General features: G+C 33.5%; 1 protein-coding gene across 4 annotated transcripts in view; it reads left to right on the top strand.

Moving 5' to 3' along the window:
- Positions 1-19,288, top strand: part of LOC106068311 (NGFI-A-binding protein 1-like) — a 28,667-nt gene extending 9,379 nt beyond the window's left edge. For 2 of the 4 annotated variants that reach the window (XM_013227642.2, XM_013227643.2), the window contains exons 3-12: positions 1,918-2,067; positions 2,737-2,990; positions 3,479-3,643; positions 5,030-5,149; positions 6,531-6,664; positions 7,292-7,423; positions 8,540-8,663; positions 10,193-10,389; positions 14,271-14,308; positions 15,023-19,288. In XM_013227642.2, coding sequence (XP_013083096.2) covers positions 1,918-2,067; positions 2,737-2,990; positions 3,479-3,643; positions 5,030-5,149; positions 6,531-6,664; positions 7,292-7,423; positions 8,540-8,663; positions 10,193-10,389; positions 14,271-14,308; positions 15,023-15,996 — 2,288 coding nt within the window. In that variant the 3' untranslated portion in view covers positions 15,997-19,288. The remainder of the gene's footprint in view (positions 1-1,917; positions 2,068-2,736; positions 2,991-3,478; positions 3,644-5,029; positions 5,150-6,530; positions 6,665-7,291; positions 7,424-8,539; positions 8,664-10,192; positions 10,390-14,270; positions 14,309-15,022) is intronic. The other 2 variants (XM_013227644.2, XM_013227645.2) reach the window with 2 other exon arrangements.
- Positions 19,289-22,051: the final 2,763 nt, after the last annotated feature.

Genomic DNA, 22,051 nt, shown 5'->3' with positions numbered 1-22,051 from the left:
CTGCATCACTGTCTGGAGAATGCGTAGATCTTCAAAAAATATTCTTCTTAAAAAAAAAATAATTCACAGATCTTGTGGCGCTCCAAGTAACATTATTAAATTTACAAACGCTATTGCTCATGAGGGAGCATGCCAAAAATAAAAAGTCATCTTATTATTTTTCAAATGATTTCAATTTGCTGTGGGGAAGAATCAACACCAATACTCCCTTTCTTTGAATAGATTTACTCTATCTTATGAAATACAGACGTTTCTTCAAAAAAGATGATTACATTCTATGCATGTTTCTAGCTCATCTAGTCATGCATGTTAATCGATGACTTAAATTCTGCCAAGTCAACTCTATGCATGATAAGAATTCAGTAATAAGCTAAGTGAGTTTAAATGACAAAATATGGTTAGGATTGTATCTGATTCTGTCTGATTGTTTGATAATATGGTATTGCAAATAAACAAAGAAGAAAAAGCCAGAATTATTACTTTTTAGATTGGTGTCTGTTGGACGGAGGACATGACCTCTGAAAGGAGAACATGTCCTCCTTTTGTCGGAAGTCTGGTAACTATTTTTATGCTCTTGTGTATTGTGAGACATGGGCACTAGTTGCGTTACTTCCAGCTACTTCCTCTCTGCATGACCACTAAAGAGAGAGAGAGAAAGAGCAATAAGCAAGCTTTAATGATATAAAAATTTAACATATAATAATAATACTATTACATTTAACTCTTTCTCTCCTAACTGACGATACCAACAGTGATTTGAACCTATTAAATTAAATTAATTTTTGGTTTTATAAACTTTAATTTGTGATATATATATATATAAAAAGCTTGCATTCTTCTACAATTATATGCCTAACATAACATTTTCTGATTACATACAAAAAGTTATTGAAGTTTAATCATAACAGGGTAGTGAAACACAAATTAGCAAAATTCGCAACATGGAAAATAATAACGGAGAGAAAGAGTTAATTTAATAATACAAGAGAATATGAAAAGGTCCAAAAATTTTAATTTCTAGAAATGTGAAGATGCTGCCAAAAGTACATTTAATATAGTGAATAAAATATAAAAAAATTCACATTTGAACTTAAAATCATCGCTCCTTTGAAAGTATGTGGCTGTTCATTTGAAATGTTTGGAGTTTAAACATCAAAATAAGAAGCGGTAGCATCAAAGAAACTACTGAAACTAATTCTGTATTAACTTTGCTATCTACACAATTTATTTCTGAGCACTTTGTGTGAGGTGCATGAAAAGAAAACAACTTCTAGTCTCAATGTGCCATAAATTAATAACTTTCGATTCTCCATTTAGTGTCATATAATAAAATAATAATAAAATAATCTCATGTTGGTCAGTAAATAAGCTGCTAATGATATATTTATAAAGAGAGGTCCTAAACCAAAGCAAACAAATTGCACTGTTTATTAAAATTCATTATTTTAAGAACTATTTAGTTTAAGATTTTGAAACAGTTTGAGATAAAAAAGTTGAAAATTAAAATAGATTTAGTTTTAATTTACCAAAACGCTAAACCGTAAGTTAATAGACGAAAAATGTAACACAGGATGTTGGCCTACACTGACACAATGATAAAACATTTATAACTGTTTAAGAATTAAAATCATTTAAATACAGAATCTGTTACCTGATTTAAACTGCAAGCCAAATAATTAATTTAAATCTCTAATTATCAAGAATGACTACATTAACATATATAATATGTTTTTGTTTTTTTTAATGGAATCAATGTAAAAGAAGGAATTTAGCAAATTAAAAACATAATAAAAAAGTATCTTTAACAATTATTTCATTTTTGAATGAAGAATGAACCTTTTTTTTAAATTTTGTTTTAACATACAGTATGTAACAGATGCTTAATATTAATATTTTAACTTTGTTGTCTGATTGAAGGAGGTGATGATGTTCAACAACTCTGTGAGGCTGGTGAAGATGAATTTTTGGAGATTATGGCCCTTGTTGGCATGGCAAGCAAACCTCTTCATGTGAGAAGGTTACAAAAAGCATTACAAGAATGGGTGGCAAATCCAGCAGCTTTTGAAGGTAGAGATTTTAACAAAAAGTATAAGCAACTATCTCAGGATACTCTTACTAGGTCTAATTAGACTAATTCAAACTATCTCAATTCTCAGGACACTCTTACTAGGTCTAATTAGACTAATTCAAACTATCCCAGGACACTATTACTAGGTCTAATTCAATACTAACTAAACATCCAAAGACTTTTATTCAAGTGTGAATAATTTATTGTCTCTGTTCTAACAGTAATGTTTTTGTTTTTTAAATCTAAATCTTAGATTGCAAAAAGTAATATTCTGACTATCACTTAAAGAAAAAAAAAAGGTTTATAAGTAAATATTTAAAAAAAAAAGGTTTATGTTTTAGAAGGCAAGATTATTATGTTCGCTGGTCAAATCCGACCCAGCTGCCACATGTTTAGTAATAATAATTTTTTAAATTCCAAACACTATAAAAAAAATTCAAGTCTTCAATAAGAGTTGAAACTTTGAAGAAATATTGTGATAAGGTATTGTTTCTTTTTTGCAATGAAACTATGTCATTCATAAATACCAAATCCCTAAACTTCACTTCTAGCAAAAAACAGGAATTGTCAATGTGAGATCCCGCTTGACTACAACAAACCTTTCTATAACAAAATTCAATAACTATGCATGAGTTATTAGTCTTACAGCTATGTCACTATCATTTCAGTTTTGAAGAAATATCCCACACATGTCATGAGCATGGGCAACGCCACCGCCCAGGCTTTGAGCTCTCCAAACTCAATGGACCATGCCAACAATCACCAGGATTATAAGATTACGTCACCACAGTCGTCTACCATCTCCACATCTACACCATGGACCTCTCATGGCAGCTCAAGAGCTCTGAGCCCAACCAATGGAAACAGTTTGGAGCGCCCGAGCCCACCTGATTCACCACAAGATATTGTCAAGGATGTGTTGGTTAGTAGCACTGATTTTTTAAAACAATTTTTGTTTGCAATATGTAAGCTTGATTTGCTATACATTTTGAAATAATTAAAAACACTAATGTTTGGATGTAATTGCAAACTATAATTACTCTATACTAGCAATACAAAAAAAATCAAGTAATGACTAATTCTTATTATTCTTTACAATATATAAAGATACTGAAATTTAAATTACTATCAGATTTCAGTTTATATTTATTTTATGATAAAGGCCTCATTATTATTTAGATAAAAGAATTTTTCTAAAATTTTTAATTCTGAATTTGCCTGCCATAAAATTCTAAAAATTATACATGAAAATACTAGATTTTATTAATCAAAGGGAGGTAATCAAAATTAATGTTTTTTTTTAAATTGAAAAGGATACATTTTTATTTTTGATTTGTATAAAACATGCATCTGATTGAAAAGAAACTATCACATTACTTTTACCACTGTATTGATTCTATTTGATTTCAGTATATGCCTGACGACCAGTTTCCTGGAATGCTGGGACTGACCCAACCAGCTCTTCTAGACCATCAGATTGCAGCCATAGCCACTGCTGCTACCTTGTTGGCTCAGAATTTGCCTCCCTTTGAACCAAAGTCAATGCCAAAGAAGCAGATCAGTAAAGAAATTAGTGTAAGTAATTGTTTTAACTTTTCTCTTTAGCTTGTCAGTGTCTTTAGTCACTTAGCTATTGCTGTAAGAACCTATTTATTTGATCTATAAAACCTACTGATGTTACATTACACAGCTTGATAGAATAAATTATGTATTGACCATCATTCTTGATTCCCTGATCTGCATCTTAATTTTTAGGAGTATTACAGTGCTGCACACAGTAAGTACTCTGCTCCTCTTGGTCAGACTCCAAAATTCTTTTTTTTTTCTCTTCATGGTTAACTTGACACATTCCTTGTTCCATAAGCAGGGACAAATTTGTAGAAATGGTCCTTCTTTGCTATTAGAGCATGGAATGGGCAGCCTGAGTCATCCAGGAAAACCAATGACTTGGCAGAATTTAAGTCATTGATTAAGATGCATGACTAGATTGACCTAGGAACATGCACAGGACATAATCATCTTTTTTGAAGTAATGCTTGTATTTCATAAGATGAGATAAGATTGACTAACAATAGATTCTTGTAATCCTTTGAAAAAGTCAATTTGGGAATTGGAGTGCTGTGCATTCTCATCATACTTTGGACACTGAGAAGGAATTCTCTTAGATGACACGTTTGGACATTTTTAACCCCTGTCCTGTCTGAAAATTCCTCATCTTGTAATTCTAGCTTTGACCGCTTCAAAGTATTGAGGTTTTCTTCTATTTCACTTGCCACAATATCATTATTTAAAGTATGACAAATACATTACAATATTGGACTTAAACTTTTGGCCTAAGCATCCAGATCTCATAGACATAGAGGATTAGTGATAAGTTTTAATCTAATCATAAAGCAATTGATTAGATATCAGCATTGTTTAGTTTACCCAGATAACAACCTTTTTCTCTTCACCTTCACCTATCCCTTAATCAGTTGAACGGCTGGGCACCACACAAGATCTGATGACTATCTTTCTCCATTACTCTCTCATTTACTTTGAAAAGAATTTTTTTCTATGACAGGCCTGTCCATTCTGTAATGTTGTCTTCCCATCATTTTCTCTGTCTTCCTCTTCGTTTTCCCTGGTACTGTTCCCTGAAGGAAGGTCTTTGTGAACCCTGAGGACCTTGTGATATGGCCATAGTGTTAAAGTTTGCATTTTGTCACAAGCTACCTAGTTTATAAAGAAATAATTAACAAACTACCCTAACAATAAAGTTAGGAAGCTAAGGAACATGACTGAAGTGGTATTTTTCTACCTTGCAGAAGGTTATAATTTTGAATTGTTTGTTTTTCATGAAACCAATCATCATGTTTAGTTTGTGCATTGATGGCAAGTATACAAAACCCCCACAACTCTTTCTTTTCTTTCCTTTCATTTCTCTTACATTTTCTTGACTTTTACTTTTTTTTTTATTAGTATGTGATGACAATGACAGCAGATGATCCAAACAGAATGGCTGCCCTTAGGAAATATGCTGCCATCTATGGAAGATTTGATTCTAAAAGGAAAAATGACAGACCAATGTCTCTACATGAGGTGATTGATACATATTGTTTAGACAAGGAGGCTCTAAATAATTAATTTGTACAAGTAATATAAATGCCATCAAAGCATTTCTATTGAAAATAGGTGCACTAGTATTTTTTATTTACATAAATGATTTACCAAATTGCATTAGTTCAGGAACAAAAGTCAGATAATTTGCAGACGATTTCATAATATATAGAACAATAAAAACAACACAAGATACAGAAATTTTACAAAGAGAATTAGATTAATTACAGAAATGGAAATCAAATAGGAGCATGTCTTTCCACCCAGAAAAATGACAGTTATTAAGAGTAAAAAAAAATTAAAACGAATAAATTCTACTTATCTGTAACACAGACTAAAAAAACAAAATACCTAGGTGTTAAAATAAAGGAAAAACTCATGGAATCCACATATTGATGAAACTTTCAAAAAAATCAAACAAGGCATTAGGATTTATTAAAAGAAATTTCTATAAATCAAATAAGAACATAAAGCTAAAATGTTATTTAACCTTGGTTATGCTATTAGAATATGCATCCTGTGTTTGGGACCCCTCAACTCATGAAAACATTAAGAAAACTGGAACAGATACAAAATAGAGCTGTGAGATTTATAACAAACGAATATTCACATTTGACTAGAGTAACACCTTTAGTAAAATCACTAAATGTAGAAAGCCTTCAGAAGAAAAGTAGCAATTATACATAAAACACTGAACCATAATCTTAAAAAAACAAACAAAATCTAATAACATACTCAGAAAGACACATTCCTTGTTCCATATGCTAGGACAAATTTGTACAAATGCTCCTTCTTCCCTAGTGCTATTAGAGCATTGAATGGATTGCCTGAGTCAGCCAGGAAAACCAGTGACTAAGCAGAATTTAAGTCATTGGTTAATATGCATGACTAGATGCATGACGCGTAGGACATAATCGTCTTCATTTTTGAAGTAGTGTCTGCATTTTATAAATAAAACCTATTCCTAAGATAAAAAATTATTATCACAGTAATGTAAAAAGTGTATTCTATTAAACAAAAAAAAGAAACCAAGAAAATATACCAAACAAATATATGTTGACAAAATCTGTTGATTAATATTAAACTAAGCACTAAAATAAATCAAAAAAATATTCAGATTGTTTCGGTAGCCTATGTATAATGCTAAAGCTAATGTTCGCTAAAAATGTTTTTATAATAAACCTGTGACCTTAATCCCATAGATAAAGACATTTAGATTAAAAGTTGAAGTGACCTCCATTACATCAAATACTAAACCCAGCTCACTTCATAGAACTAAACACAGGTTTCACTTTATTGTTGTTTACTTGTAAAGACTATGAAGCCCATTGGTTGCACAGTGTATTAACTGTTTTGTCACCAGATTTCTGTGAATGAGGCGGCTGCTCAGCTTTGTAGTCATTTCCCAGCATTACTGACAAGAAGAGAAGAGTTGTTTCCACTTGCCAGACAAGTTGTTAGAGATAGCGGCTACCAGTATTCAAAAGGTCATTCCAGGTATTATATAGAAACATTATTTTAAGAGGCATTTTTTTTTCTTCAAAATATTGGATGTTTCCTAAAACTATATCAGCTTTGATACAAATACCAGAAAAGATAGAGCTTGAAAACTTTTTTAAAAATTTAATGTTCATCTATTATTAAATACAATTTGTTTATTAAAAAAGTATAAAACACAATCAAGCCATAAAGGTAAACTTTTGAGAAGGTTATATAAATGTTGTTTTTCTAATCATTTTCACCTGTCCCTTAGTTTGTCAGACAATTGGGGCACCACACGTGATCTTTCTTCAGTCCTCTCACTTTCACTTTGACTAGAATCTCTTTCATCCATCCATTCTCCGATGTTGTCTTCCCATCCTTTTCTCTGTCTTCCTCTTCTTCTCTTCCCTGATACTGTTCTCTACAAGAAGGCCTTTGCAAGCCATATGGCCAATAGTTTAAGCATAGAAAATGAAAATGATGAATAAATTGAAGCCCAATATCATCTAAAAAGGTCATTTAGTTTTATTACATCATGAATCATGGGGGATTAACTGATTTATGTCTAAAAAAAATATTATGTTTAAACAAATTTTTGTATAATTTCTTAAAAAAATTAAAACCAGGCTATTTCTGTGACAGGATATTTGGTGATCTGAGGGTGGGGGGAAATTGTCTTTCTGGAATGAGTATGAACATGGCCGGTGAAGATGAAACCATTGACCCTAAAAGAGCAAACAGATCTGACCCTTGGTTTAAAAAAGAGAATGAAAAGTAAGAGTCCTGTCTGTTTGCTTTGTGATGTGTCATAATTTATCTTCACTTTCGGCACTTCCAATGATATAAACCTCATGCCCCCTTTGAATGTTGGCCTTTGCAAATTTACTCATACCCATTGGAATGCAAGTCCAGGGTTGTCAGATGTTGAGTAAAAAGAAATAAAATAAGAATTTTTTTTTTTGGAAAAAAAAAAAAGATAAATTATCAATAAGTTTCTTTTAACCCATTAGCTTCTATGGCAGTTCAGTTGTATGCCTAACATGGTCTGGAACATTGTGGTGCTCATAATCTTGTTTAGATTGAGAATGAGAGCATGGTGACTCTTTTTTTAGTGAATACTGGATGTATCATTTTTTTTTAAAGAATTTTTAGAATGAACAGGCCCAGAGCCCAAGTGTATAAGTCCCCACCTGGGAAAATTAGTATTTTTTAAAACTTTTTTATATTCCAAAGGTATTAAAAGTTTATATTTTTTTAAACTAGACAGCCATGTTTTTTAAAAGTTTTTTATTTATTTATTAGTGTAAGTTCTTAAATTTTGATATATATATATATATATATATATATATATATATATATATATTTTAAGATTTGTGAAATTTAGTGTTACCCCTCTTTGCTTAGGGTTTAAAAGAAGATTTTTCAGACCGGAAATAGGAGCTTTTGGGTTAGGGGAATACAAAAATACAATACTTTTGCCATCTTAATAAATATTTTAACTTGAACAGTGATTTGTGGCCTCTTTTAATAAAAGGATAGGAGTCACCTTAGATCTCATTCAAACGGAGGATGATGATGATAGATGAATAGAAAATTCATACATTTAAAAACCTATTTAACACTGATGGTCATATAAAAAAAATTAAATTTATATAATTTCTATGTGTTTAATATTTTTAAATATGTAATTTATTGATGTAACATTTTTTTTGATATAACTATTTTGTTAACACTGGACAATTTGTGTTGCTTGTATTTGGTTTGTCTCTTTCCTATTGTATTGTTAATAGTTGACAAGTTAACAGTTTGTTTGTGGAGTGGCTTAGTAAGCTAATACTTGATACAAACATAATCTGACAACTGAATTTTTTTTTCTTGTTCTTGTTTCAGAGCTGCTGAAGTCTTAGTCCAACCCAAAATAGAACAGTCTGAAGCTATCCCATCAACCTCTTCACTTCCCTTGCCATCACCACTGCAAGACGTCTGCAGCTCAGACTCATTTAATGACCTGCAGGTATATTAAAAAATAAAAGGGTAGTATTCCAGTTAAGCTAATTATTTCAACTCATCAAGAAATAATTAGAACATTAATCAATCTTCCAAAAATAATACATTGCATGAAATCTTTTGTCATGTTCTGTTGTGTAAATCAACTTTTGAGATTCTTGCACTATTTCATCATCCCACCCAAATTAAAATGGGTTTGACACCACTGTATATTAGAGGCCCTCAGTAGTTTAGATAACTTTAACTGGGCTGTACCTTATATATTTGAACCTTCATTGACTATTGGAATTGGTCATTGGCATTTAGTATTCAACTGTCTTACTTAGACTTTTGTTACAGATTCATCTTAAACTTATTCTTTGGGCTCATCTAACAAAACAGCTATTAAAGGTACTTCTAAATTTAATAGGTACATATAATGCGGCATGCGCAGTGGCTGAGCATTTAAGTGCTTGGCTTCTGAACCTGGGGTCTCGGGTTTGAATCTCAGTGAAGACTGGGATTTCGAATTTCGTGATTTGTAGGTTGCCCCTGACTCCACCCAACTTGAAGGACTTTATTAGGGAAAGACAGTTGGTCATTTTGTTGGCCACATGACACCCTCATTAACCATGGGCACAGAAACAGATGACTTAAACATCATCTGCCCTATAAATCGCAAGGTCTGAAAAGGGAACTTAACTTTTCTTACATGTAACGCTGTCCACTTTTTAAAATCGTTTCCTCTTTGTCTCCTTTCTTTTACCTTTTGTTTTCTCAAAAAATTTATAAAAGGTCATAAATTATAAAACACAACTTAAAAAAAAAATTGTACGAGGCCCAGCAAAAATGAAACATCAACAAATGTGCATATTGTTTCTCCTCTTTGATATTTAATAAAAAGTAAATCTTGAAATTCTACCAGCTACATTGGTGGCTTTTAATCAAAAGCAAAATTGGTTTAAAAAAAAAATAACCCACACAATTTAGGCTTCTTTATTCATTGTACTTCTTGTTTTATAGATGAATTAGACTATATTTTTAATTGTTTTTCTTGCTTTCTACATGAATTAGTCCATATTCATTGTTTTGGTTCTCTACATGCATTAGTCCATATTCATTGTTTTGGTTCTCTACATGAAGTAGTCCATATTCATTGTTTTGGTTCTCTACATGAAGTAGTCCATATTCATTGTTCTTGTTCTCTACATGAATTAGTCCATATTCATTGTTCTTGTATTCTACATGAATTAGTCCATATTCATTGTTCTTGTTCTCTACATGAATTAGTCCATATTCATTGTTCTTGTATTCTACATGAATTAGTCCATATTCATTGTTCTTGTATTCTACATGAATTAGTCCATATTCATTGTTCTTGTTCTCTACATGAATTAGTCCATATTCATTGTTCTTGTATTCTACATGAATTAGTCCATATTCATTGTTCTTGTATTCTACATGAATTAGTCCATATTCATTGTTCTTGTATTCTACATGAATTAGTCCATATTCATTGTTCTTGTTCTCTACATGCATTAGTGTTTCTTGTTGCAGAATGAGCTCACTCAGATTACACTAGACTTGTCAGAAATGGCTAAAGAACAAGATCGCATCCGCAGTGCTTTACGGGTCCTTTTAGAGGCCAATGATCATGATCAGATGAAATCCTTGACTTCTGAGATGGATGATATAAATGATCGCCAAACTGCTTTGATTAAGAAAAGGCAAAAGATCGTAAACTCCATAGGAAAGTAAGTCAATAAACTGAAATCTTGGTTTGTGTTGGATTCTAGACAGATAGGAACAATAGCTTAAGAAAAAAACGAGCTCAATATTGTCTTATGTGAACCAGTATTTTGTGATTTAAAAAAAAGTTTTTTCTTCTTCTTTGTTCTCATTTTTCATGTGGGAGAGTTCAGATCAGTAATCGTATATCTGAGATGAACTGCGCAGTGGTTTCCAGATCAGGCAGTTCTCTATATAATTTTGGGGCCAGAGTCTTGTTCGGGCCTCTTGATATAGTATGCAGCTTTGAAGGACATGATCAGAATTCTCTGATGATGCTCCACAAGGACAAATTTTGCTAGTCCCAACTTTTAGCCTCTGAACATTCTTCTTCTAGCCAGCTTTATTGCTGCTAAGCTGTGAACTCTTTTGCAGACTGTGTGCTGTTTTATTCAGTTGTTCAGCACTGCCGTACAGGGTGTTGGTTATGTTGGGCTGTAGTGGTAGTAGGCTCTGCCTAAGGTGGATTAGAAAGGGGCATTCAAAGAGAATATGGTTTACCGTTTCATAAGGGTGGGCACAGTGTCTTCAAAGGGGGAGTTGTGTGGGGTTTATTTTGTTCAGATGGTAATTTAATAGAGGTGTTTGTCCTGTTCTTAGTTGGAAAATTGTAGATTGTTCTTTGCGGGGGAGGAAGTTAATACTGTCCAGTTTGTTAGGCATAGTCATTTCTTTGTACATGGCTCTGCCTGTGTTTCCTGATGCCCATTGGTTGAGCCACTCCTCTTTGTGATTGTTGACTAACATTGACCTTAGGGTGAGGTAGCTTACAGGTCTATCTGGTTGTTCCATAGATGAACCTGCCTTTGATAGATTATCTGCCTTTTCATTTCCCATGATGCCAATGTGTCCAGGGATCCACTGTATCTTATCTTATCTTATATAATACAGACGTTACTTCAAAAAAGAAGATGATTACGTCCTACGCGTCATGCATTTAGTCATGCATATTAACCAATGACTTAAATTCTGCCAAGTCACTGGTTTTCCTGGCTAGCTCAGGCAACCCATTCCATACTCTAATAGCACTAGGGAAGAAGGAGCACTTGTACAAATTTGTCCTAGCATATTGGACGAGGAATGTGCCTTTATCTTTGTGTCTTTCAGAATATTTTATTAAATTTTGTTTTTGTATTTGAAGATTATGGTTCAGTGTTTTATGTATTATTGCTACTTTACTTTTGAGCCTTCTGTCCTGAAGGCTTTCTAAATTTAGTGATTTTACTAAAGGTGTTACTCTAGTCAAATGTGAATATTCGTTTGTTATGAATCGCACTGCTCTATTTTGTGTCTGTTCTAGTTTCTTAATGTTTTCTTGAGTTGAGGGGTCCCAAACAGAGGATGCATATTCTATTATTGGCCTAACCAAGGTTAAGTAACATTTTAGTTTTATGTTCTTATTTGATTTATAGAAATTTCTTTTAATAAATCCTAATGCTTTGTTTGATTTTTTTGTAGTTTCATCAATATGTGGATTCCATGACAGTTTTTCATTTATTATAACACCTAGGTATTTTGCGTTTTTAGTCTGTGTTACTGGTTTGCCATGAATAAGATAAGTGGAATTAATTTGTTTTAGTTTTTTTGTTACTCTTAACAACTGACATTTTTCTGGGTGGAAAGACATGCTCCAATTTGATTCCCATTTCTGTAATTCATCTAATTCTCTTTGTAAAATTTCTGTATCTTGTGTTGTTTTTATTGTTCTATGTATTATGCAATCGTCTGCAAATAATCTGACTTTTGTTCCTGAAGTAATGCAATTTGGTAAATCATTTATGTAAATTAAAAATAGTAGTGGACCCAAGACTGTTCCTTGAGGTACACCTGAGTTTACTGTTATCGGTGTTGATTTAGAGCCATTTATTATTACAGTTTGTTCTCTCCCTATCAGAAAGTCTTTAATCCACTGATGCAGTGGACCATTAATGCCGAAATATTTTAATTTTTTAAGCAAACTATGGTGGTGAACTTTGTCAAAAGCCTTAGAAAAATCTAGTAAGATAGCATCTATTTGTTCACTATTATCTAAACCTTTTGAAAAATCATCAATTAGTCCTATTAGTTGTGTTTCACATGATCTATATTTCCTAAAGCCATGTTGGTATGGTGTGAGGACATTATGTTTGTCTAAGTGGTTTATGATGTTGCTACATATTATGTGTTCTAGGATTAGTGTGATATTGATATTTAATTTTGATATCATCTGATGGATTATCACAATTAGTGTTGTCAACTCTCTTGGGCTGTTTGAGGTGCTGCTGTTAAGTGCTTGCAGAGTGGATTGGGAGTCTGTAAAGACAACAATATCTGATGGTGATTGCACTCCTTCATATAATTTGTTTTCCACTGTCTGTAGTGCTATGGTATTCTGCAACATATGTTGTCTCATTCTGTTGTGTCCAGTTAAGAGATGTTGACTTAAAAATAAATTAAAACAATTTCACTTCAAAGGGACCAGGTGATATTAAGTCATTAAACTATGTATATTTAGGAATGACCAATGTCACATCACCTGCTTTTAAATCCCTGTTCATAATCATTGCGTACTCTTGGACAACTCTGTTTCTTCTGCCTCTTGGGAAAGTGAGAAAAAATAGTTGAGTTAATTTGTCAAAATATGTATGCTTTTTAGACTAGTTGTTACAGTCAGTGTCCATGAGTTTTGTCTTGTATTACCTGTTATTATTAGTAATAACATTGCTCATAAGTCTAGTTTTATATCACCTGTATTCAGTTTGAAGCAAAGCTTGCTACAATTCCTCCTATTGGCTTGCAAACTCTTCATGGAAACTGGGTGGAACCTTGACACTGGATGGGTATTTCAAAAACAGCTCCAACTATTTTCCTATAACAGTTTCTGAATATTTTTGGGAAAAGAAACTATACTACTCAATTGGCCCCACAGTTAAAACTCTTTTTTGACCGTTATAATATTTCTAAAATGTAATCATATTAAATTTAAATTATCTTACGTTTTGAACACAACTCATCTGGAATTCCTGCACTGGACACAAATGTTTCTTTGTATTCAGTAAAGGATTTAATAAATAAATAAAATAATTAATTAAAAAATTATTGCTTTTATATAGCACTACTTTCATGCTTATAGCATGCTCAGAGCGCTATGGACCAATCTCAATTGTGGACCAGTGGGGAACGGGGGGTTATCTGGGAGAATGTTTGCCTTTAGGCTCTGAGTAAACACAACTCTGCTAGAGTCAGGTGTTGAACCTTGAGCCTCCAAGCCATGCCAAGTTCAAGGCTACTTAGCCTCTCGACCATGCTTTCCACTTGAAATAAGACTGTTTATAGAAGAGCTTTGATTGTGTACAGCTAATTGATAAAAGACTCCTGGCAATAATGAAGGATTACAAGAAATAAACAGTATACAAAAGAATAGACCATCATCATATTTATCAAGGAGGAATTGTTTTTGTTTTGTAAACTTTTTATTTTTACTTGTTTTCTGTAATGGGTTTAGGGTGCACAAAGTAAGAGTAAAAATAGTTACAAGGACATTGAGAAAGAAATCGTATACATTTTATGTTCTGCCATACCAAGGGTGGCTTCCCTTTTTCTGTTGATACACTACTATTTGTACTCAGATTGAAATAGCCTCATTTTTACAATAAGTTTCAAGCAAGATAGAAACATTTTATAGCATGAGTATTTCATGGTTGCTAGCACATTGATAAAACTAATCTATTTATTTTGTGTGGTAAGATGGAGGCTTTACTTGTTTCATTGCTCTGACAGAATTGTGTTGAGACCTATTGAGCCTAAAGTTACAATAATGCATTTATTTCAAAGTATTCCAGTTTTTCTTTTGTTTTGTATCCTGCAGGTATAGAAAAGGTGTAGCCAAGTACTCAGCAACTCTAAGTAAGTGATTGAGCTTTGAATTATGTTTATATGTATGATGGACTTTGTCCTTTTTTGTTCAAACTTTCTAAAGTAGTTTTTATTTTCATTTGAATAGAACTATGATTTAGTTTTCATTTGTGCATAGACTTGATTCTGGAATGTGTGGCTGAATGACAAATATCACCTATCTATCAAGGGGTTCAAGTTAATCCTAAGTTGTGCTTGCTGAGCACCTTACTGCATAATTGAATCCTTATCCCAGATTATTCCCCCCCCCCCCCCCCAGTCTACAACAGAGATTGGACCATGTCGCACTCTCTGCTATAGCGTATAAAATTTGCTATCTAAAAGCAATTTAAAAACAAATAATGTAAATCTGGCTCTCATGTAAGAAAATCTTCTGGTATTGAACAACTTCTTGATTGATGAAAAGACTCAATGCTTGTTAAGAGTTTTAATGAAAAATATCATACAAGTCTCAAGACATTTAATAATTGACATTTATATATAAGAATTTTGTTGAAAAAGTCATAAAAGTTTCAAGACAGTTAATAGTTAACATCATTTTATGAAAAAATAAAAAAGACATTTGGTGTTATAAAATAATTATTTAATGTAACCTTTTTTTTTAATCATTTTGGAAGAAACATTCCTATTACTATTCCTTTTTTTATCTGTTCTAATCTATTGAAACTATTTGAATTTTAATTCACTATTTTTCTTTCCGTTCAGCAGCTGGTTCCCCAATGGATATAACAAAACATCCATTTTCCTACGGAAGTGATCTGATGAAGGCAAACAAGTCCCTGAAAAGTGTGAACTACGTTGAGGATGGAGTTCTCACCAATCCTCTTAACACCTTATACATGGCTGCGATACAGAATCATAAGGATTCTCTGTTTGAGGAAGGTTTGCGAATTGCCACGCAGTACGGGATGTCGGACTTTGCCCAGGAACTCATCGGAATGAAATCCAAAGACAAAGGTGACAGCAGCAAAGACCTGTCAATCCCATCTCTGGCATATCACTCTTCTGATTCTTCATCGTATGCATCAGATAAAGAAACTGTCCTTGGGTCATCTCTTTATGAGCACTATATTAGTGGAAATAAAGAAGCAGCCAAGGCTAAGCCAAGTTCTAAAAGTCATTCCCCTATTGTCAAAAACGTGCCTTTATTCCATCCGGAGTATGTGGGCGCTATTGCCAGTGATCCAGTGTTACATAATGCTGTGCTTCCTGTGGCTGGGGAGAAAAATAACAATTCTGTTGATTCCACTGCATTGAATGTAGACAGTACATTTGCCCAAGGCAGCACGACGACCACAACAACCATCACAACAAAAACAGGACAGGTCATTGAGGTTGAAACACGCCGATCTAGTCGAAGGAAAAATGGAGAGCCAGACTATTATTTAATTAATGGCGGCGAGAAAAGATTTAGGTCTGGCCATGCAAAAAGAAGTAGCAGCACTTCAAGTGAGCGCAGCCGAAAGTTATCTTCCTCTTCCTCATCGTCAACACCAAACCCAGGAACACCCACAATGCAGTCTCCAGGCAAACAACTCAAATTAGAAAACCCTGCAAACGGGGAGGATATTCAGCGTCGAGAAGTCCTGGACCACCTTAAACCTAATTTAGATCCCGAGCCAACTTGTGATGATAATGATCAAAATGAGGCCTCTGCCAATTTGGATAAAAGAAAATAACTAATTTTAGATATTTAAATTTATTTCTATTTATTATTTATATAATTTACTTGGAATCAGCTCATGAATTTGATATATGAATTCCTTGGATGACTTAAAGTTGGCATCCTTGCACAATGTGATTTTTTAAAAACTCTTCTATATGAAAACAAGACTTGGCTAACTTGAATGTTTAATGTGACTTGTGTTATGAACTGGATCCGACACAACTAAGTCATAGGTGGCCTCCTAATATTTTATTCAAACACAAAATTGTTTATTGTTTCCTTTGTTTTTAGTACTACTTTTATTACCCTACCCATTGTTTGTAACATTAGTTGACTTAATGTTTATGACATAATTATTTCTTGATTCTGTTGCATTTCAAACATGTTTTTAGTTTTATTTGTTAAATGGCAGATATTGGGCAGCCATCATTCTCCAAAGTTCACTATGTGATACAGTCCTCCGAGAATAAATCCGGTCAACCCCACTTGCATGTTAACTAAGCTAAAAACTGAATGATTAGAGATGCTTGTATAAGAGTATCATCAACATCTTTGCCTGTGGTTCTGTCTGAGGCATAGGTCACCAAGCAGCTTCCTCTAGACCAGGGGTTCTCAACCTGTTGGTCGTGACCCCATTAGGGGTCGATTGACGATTTGCCAGGGGTCGCCTAAGACCATCGAAAATTTGGATTGTTTTTGTCTATTCTTCTATTGCTGTGTGGATGGGGGTCGCCGCAGAGTGGGGATTGTAAAAAGGGGTCACCGAGGTTAAAAGGTTGAGAACCGCTGCTCTAGAGATCTCAGTTCTGGGTCTGTCCCCATGTCTTTCTCATCTTCTTGGTGTGTGCTTCTTCATATTTCTGACCAGCTCTTCCTCCTTTCCTTGAAGTTCCTGGGGAAGGTTTGTCTTGTGATGTAGGTTTGCAAAGGGTGTGGCTTATCCAATGGACTGCTGCTTTGTCTTTTGCCAGTTTCTAGCACATCATAAGGATCTTCCTTAGACAGATGTTGATGAATACCAGAATTTTTTTTTCCATGTTGATGACATTAGTTCTCTAGGGCTCTGCTCTATAAAGTAGTACTTTAAAATATCCGTAATTTTTTTTTAGGAAACTGTGAAGTGGATTTTATTTTAATTTAAATCACTATTGTGTAAAACAAGAAATTGTGAGCTTGTTTCAGTTTTTCTGTTAAGCTAAAACAATGTGGCAATGAATGTAATATGTAAGTAATGGCACTGTGGCTTCCATTCTGTATAGGCTGGGTCAGCCTTCTAACAATGGAAGTGTCTGGTGACACATTATAGTATGACTTAATGGTAACACATTTTCAATGTCTTAGATTTGAGATCTTTTCTAGAATAAGTCACTATTTGTTTGAAAAGTAACATATTGCAAGTGGCCTTTTGACTGCAGGAAACTTTTTTATTATTTCCAACATTAAAACAGGGGAGATTTCATTTTTTGATAACATAATTCAAATTATAAAATTTAAGAGATTTTTGACATAATTTATTTGCATTTCATCAGCTACTAAATGCCACAAAGGATATTGAAATTAATGCCTCGATCAGTATGAGTTTAGAACCAATGTACTGAGCTCCATTAAGCCGAAATATGTAGAGCTAATTATGTAATATGTTGTCACTTTCTAGCTGATATTGACTATTTTTTTTCAAAGGCAGAGTCTTTGATCCATGTGACATTAGTGTAACAGCTTATAATGACTGGCCCGGCCTTGAATAATTTGAGGCCCTAAGCAAAGTGAATTTGGTAGCCCTAATTAAAATAAAAAATAAATAAAAAAAAATTAAAAAAAAAGAACTAAAATTATGCAATTGTGTACTCCAACAATAAACAATAAAATTGAGGACAAGTTTCGCTATTTATTCCAGTGCAAGCCCTAATCAGGCGGCTTCCCTCTTATTTTGCCTAAGGCTGGCCCTGATAATGATATTAGACAAGTTGTGACAGTCTATTGATATGATGCGACATTTTAATGGCATGCTATTTTGTAGTCATAATATGATATATTTATATATAAAGTACGCAATGTCTCTTTATAGTTACAAGTATGCTTATGACTTAGAATGGGAGTGTACTCTGTATCAAAGAAGCTCTTCACTTTTCTATATTGTATACTTCCTCCCTTTGTTGCTCTATTTTATTTATTATTGTAGCGTGATGAAATATTTATGTTCTGTTTAGTTTCTGATGAAAATTTTTTTTTAAATGTTATTGTTTGAAAATTTTGTTGATGTTTATGGATGAAGTCATTCATGCTTTGGTGATCCATTTAACTAATCCAAAAATGTCATAGTTATCTCAATATATAATAACATTGGTAGATTAGAATGTGAATATTTGCAATTATCTCCCTTTCATCAAATCTTTTTAGGTTCTAATTTTGGTTCCCTAAATTTAGATAAATAAAATCCAAAACAGAATGGTCGAAAATTTTTGTTTCAAATAATCCCCAGGATAAAAAAATCACATTGCTCATTATTTTAGAATAGGCTTTTACTATGGTATCTATAAATTAGATTCTCACTCAAAAAAATCATATAATCCTATAGTTAAAATCCTGTTAGGTGACAAAGCAATACAACAGCTGAAAATTCATTGAATCAGATCTCATTTTTGTTTTTAGCTGAGAACTAAACAAGCTTTAATTCTCTATTAAAAACAAAATCAACAATGACTACATACCATCAACAAACAATTATTGTTAAAACTTATGATGGAACATGCTTTGTTAGGTCTAGAAACCAACTTCAATGAACTTATTAGCTGATGTTATTGTTTGAGTTGTTACATCAATAAAATACCTTCAAAATTCATATTTCATAAGGCGAAATTTGATTCGAAAATAGATTTGGTACTTTATTGTCTTCCCAGTTTTCATGACTTAATATTAAAGTTCCCTTTTCAGACCTTGCAGTCTATAGGGCAGGGGATGTAAAGGTCATCTGTTTCTGTGACCCACGGTTATCAAGAGTGTCACCTGGACACCACAATGACCAGCCACCTTCACTTTTCCCCAACTAATGTCAGGTACCCATTAGAGCTGATTGTACATAGAGGCACCCTAAAGATCCTGGAATAAAAATCCCAGTCTGTACCAGGATTTGAACCCAGGACAAGCCAAGCACTTTACTACTCAGCCAACTATTATTCTTTTAAATCATTGTTTAAAATTTGTTTTAAAAATGTGACTCTCTTCTATCATTTATTTAACTTTTGATTTGAATAATTTGTATATTAGTTTTACAATCAAATAAATATTTCATATTGTTTTAACCAAGATTCAAGGCATTTTTGAATTTGTAGGAAAAAAAGTTTATTATTTATTGTGTTGCATTGTAAAGACATCAGACATGTCAGATTACCTGAAGAAAAAGAAAATAGCTATGGTTTCATCCATAGACCTGTTGGGCAATGTAGATCTTGCTAAAAACAAACAAACAAAAGAAGATACATTTCAACTTTCTTTTTTAATGGTTGACATTACGCAAGACATACACAATTGTTGACAAGATAAGCATCCTTTTCTGATATTGTTTTGTAATGTCCATCAATGGAATACCAAAATGAGAATAAAAGCAATCAATTATTCATTTCTGGGATTTCATATCTGATAGTAGACTGAGTGGTGGTTAAGCTGATACACCTAGCAATGAAAAATCATTTGTTTCGAAATTACTGCAAGATGCCAGCTATGATATAGCTCCTCCTTCGAGGTCGAAGATGAGCACATTTCTCATATTCTGTGAACTCGAAGAGGACTGTTAAGTCCAATCCTCGCTTTAAAAAGCCGGCCGCATACGTGGCATGGGTAGATTAGGTCAGTTGCAGAGAGACCTGCTTCTCTCAGCTTTATGTTTGGTTCAGCGCTTTCACCCTGGCCACTCTTCTTGCTTCAAATCTCGAGACTCCGAGACTCACAGTTTCATGCCATGAGGTGAGATCGAAAGCTAGTGCCTCCCAGCCGTGAATGTCGATATTGTATTGACCTCCCTAGGAGCGCTTTTCTGCACACAACTCCCCTTACAGAAGTCGTTTGGGAAGGCGATTCTCTGGCACGGGAACATGTAGTCCCGCTCATCGAAGTTGGGACCTTTTTACTGTCGCATTGATACTGTTCAGCTATGATAATGCTTTCACCTTAAGTGGGCAGAACAATAATATTGTATTTGGACATTATTTCAACCAGGGCAGACACTTGCGCAAAAAATAATTTTAAAATGCCATCACCAGTGTTAGGAAAGTTGCAGACTTCTGTGACTTGGTGCAAAAGGTATGCAGTTGTTTTTTTTTTTTTGCTCACAGCTTATCAAGATGGCCGCTTCAGCTAATAGGGGAAAGTACATTGTGTGCTACTACGTGGCAGTCAAGAAATGATGGTCTATTTTCATATGCATAGTTTATGAACCAAAACTACTTTTGAAAAGAACACCAAGCAGCCCCAATCAAAGGGGGAAGTACATTGTGTGCTACTAGGTGGCAGTCAAGAAATGATGGTCTATTTTCATATGCATAGTTTATGAACCAAAACTACTTTTGAAAAGAACACCAAGCAGCCCCAATCAAAGGGGGAAGTACATTGTGTGCTACTAGGTGGCAGTCAAGAAATGATGGTCTATTTTCATATGCATAGTTTATGAACCAAAACTACTTTTGAAAAGAACACCAAGCAGCCCCAATCAAGGGGTAAAGTCGAATTGTTCTACCTATGATCAAGTGTGAGCGCAAATCAAAATGAGTAAAACTTTGGAGGAAGCTTAACTCTTTCTCTCTTAATTTACGATACTATCGGTGATTTCACCTCATTAAATTAATGTTTAATTTTATAAACTTCATTTTGTGTCATATAAAATGAGCATACATTCTCCTATAATTCTATACCAAATACAACATTTTATGATAACAAACGATAAAGCTATTGAAGCTTAATCATAACAGGGGAGTGAAATAGTAATGAGCAAAATGAAGAATTCCTTCGAAACCTCGAAAAATAATTACGGAGAGAAAGAGTTAATGTCAAAAACAATCAACTGGAAAAAAATAATGAATTAAGACATTTGAGAAATGGCTTTAAAATCGTGAATAATTTAGGCTACAGAAGTAGCTCGATTAAAGAACGTTGATAGACTCCAGTGTCTTCAATACATTATTTGACTCGCTTTTTCACAAAGCTCATATCAGCTTACTCTGTCTGTTGGTCTGGTACAAAGTTTGAACTTGATATTTTCTCCAGTTTCCCATTCTCAGAACAAGTTGAAACATCGCTCAATTATTCATTCACCTGACAAGACATGAATCAATTAAAATATATTAGTTAATTAATAATAGGTGATTGGTCATTTTCTTTGTTATTAAATTAAGGGGAATAAATGCTACTTAATGAGATATGTGGATGTATATATGGATTTAATCCTCTTATTCCGTTTTGACACGTTTTTTCTCCCACTTCCCAATTGAAATTTAGCAGAATTATTCATAGTCGATGACAATACACGAATCAATCTTAAAACATAAAACATTTATTTAATCAATTAAAAGTATGTAAAGTTTCCCTTTCAGACCTTGTGGTCTATAGGGCAGATGATGTAAAGGTCATCTGTCTCTGTGGCCTACGGTTAACGAGGGTGTAATGTGGCTAGCACAACGACCAACCGCCTTTACTTTCCCCAACTAATGTCAGGTATCCTTTTGAGCTGGGATGACTCAGAGGCGCCCGAAGATCCCGAAATTAAAAATCCCAGTCTTCATCAGGATTCGAACCCCGGTCTCAGGTTCGGAAGTTCGGAAGCCAAGCGCTTTACCGCGCCTCCTAGTAATAATTAATTAATTTTGTTTATACAGAAGAAAAGGTGCTAACCCATGGCAATTTCAGATAAATTGCAGTAATTCGCGGTTCTTTCCTATAGATGAGTTTTTTTTTTTTTTTTTGTATTTTTTTTCTTCTATTGCTTGCTTTGTTTTATAAACCAAAGCAGGACGTTTTAAGTGGTGATATAAGCTGAACTAGATGTGAGTAAAGTACGAAGTTCGAGCAGTCCCGATTTG

This window comes from Biomphalaria glabrata, chromosome 11 (assembly GCF_947242115.1).
Source record: "Biomphalaria glabrata chromosome 11, xgBioGlab47.1, whole genome shotgun sequence".
NCBI classification, from domain to species: domain Eukaryota; kingdom Metazoa; phylum Mollusca; class Gastropoda; family Planorbidae; genus Biomphalaria; species Biomphalaria glabrata.
Note: the sequence above shows the minus strand (reverse complement) of the source record. Positions and strands in the feature narration are given on the sequence as shown.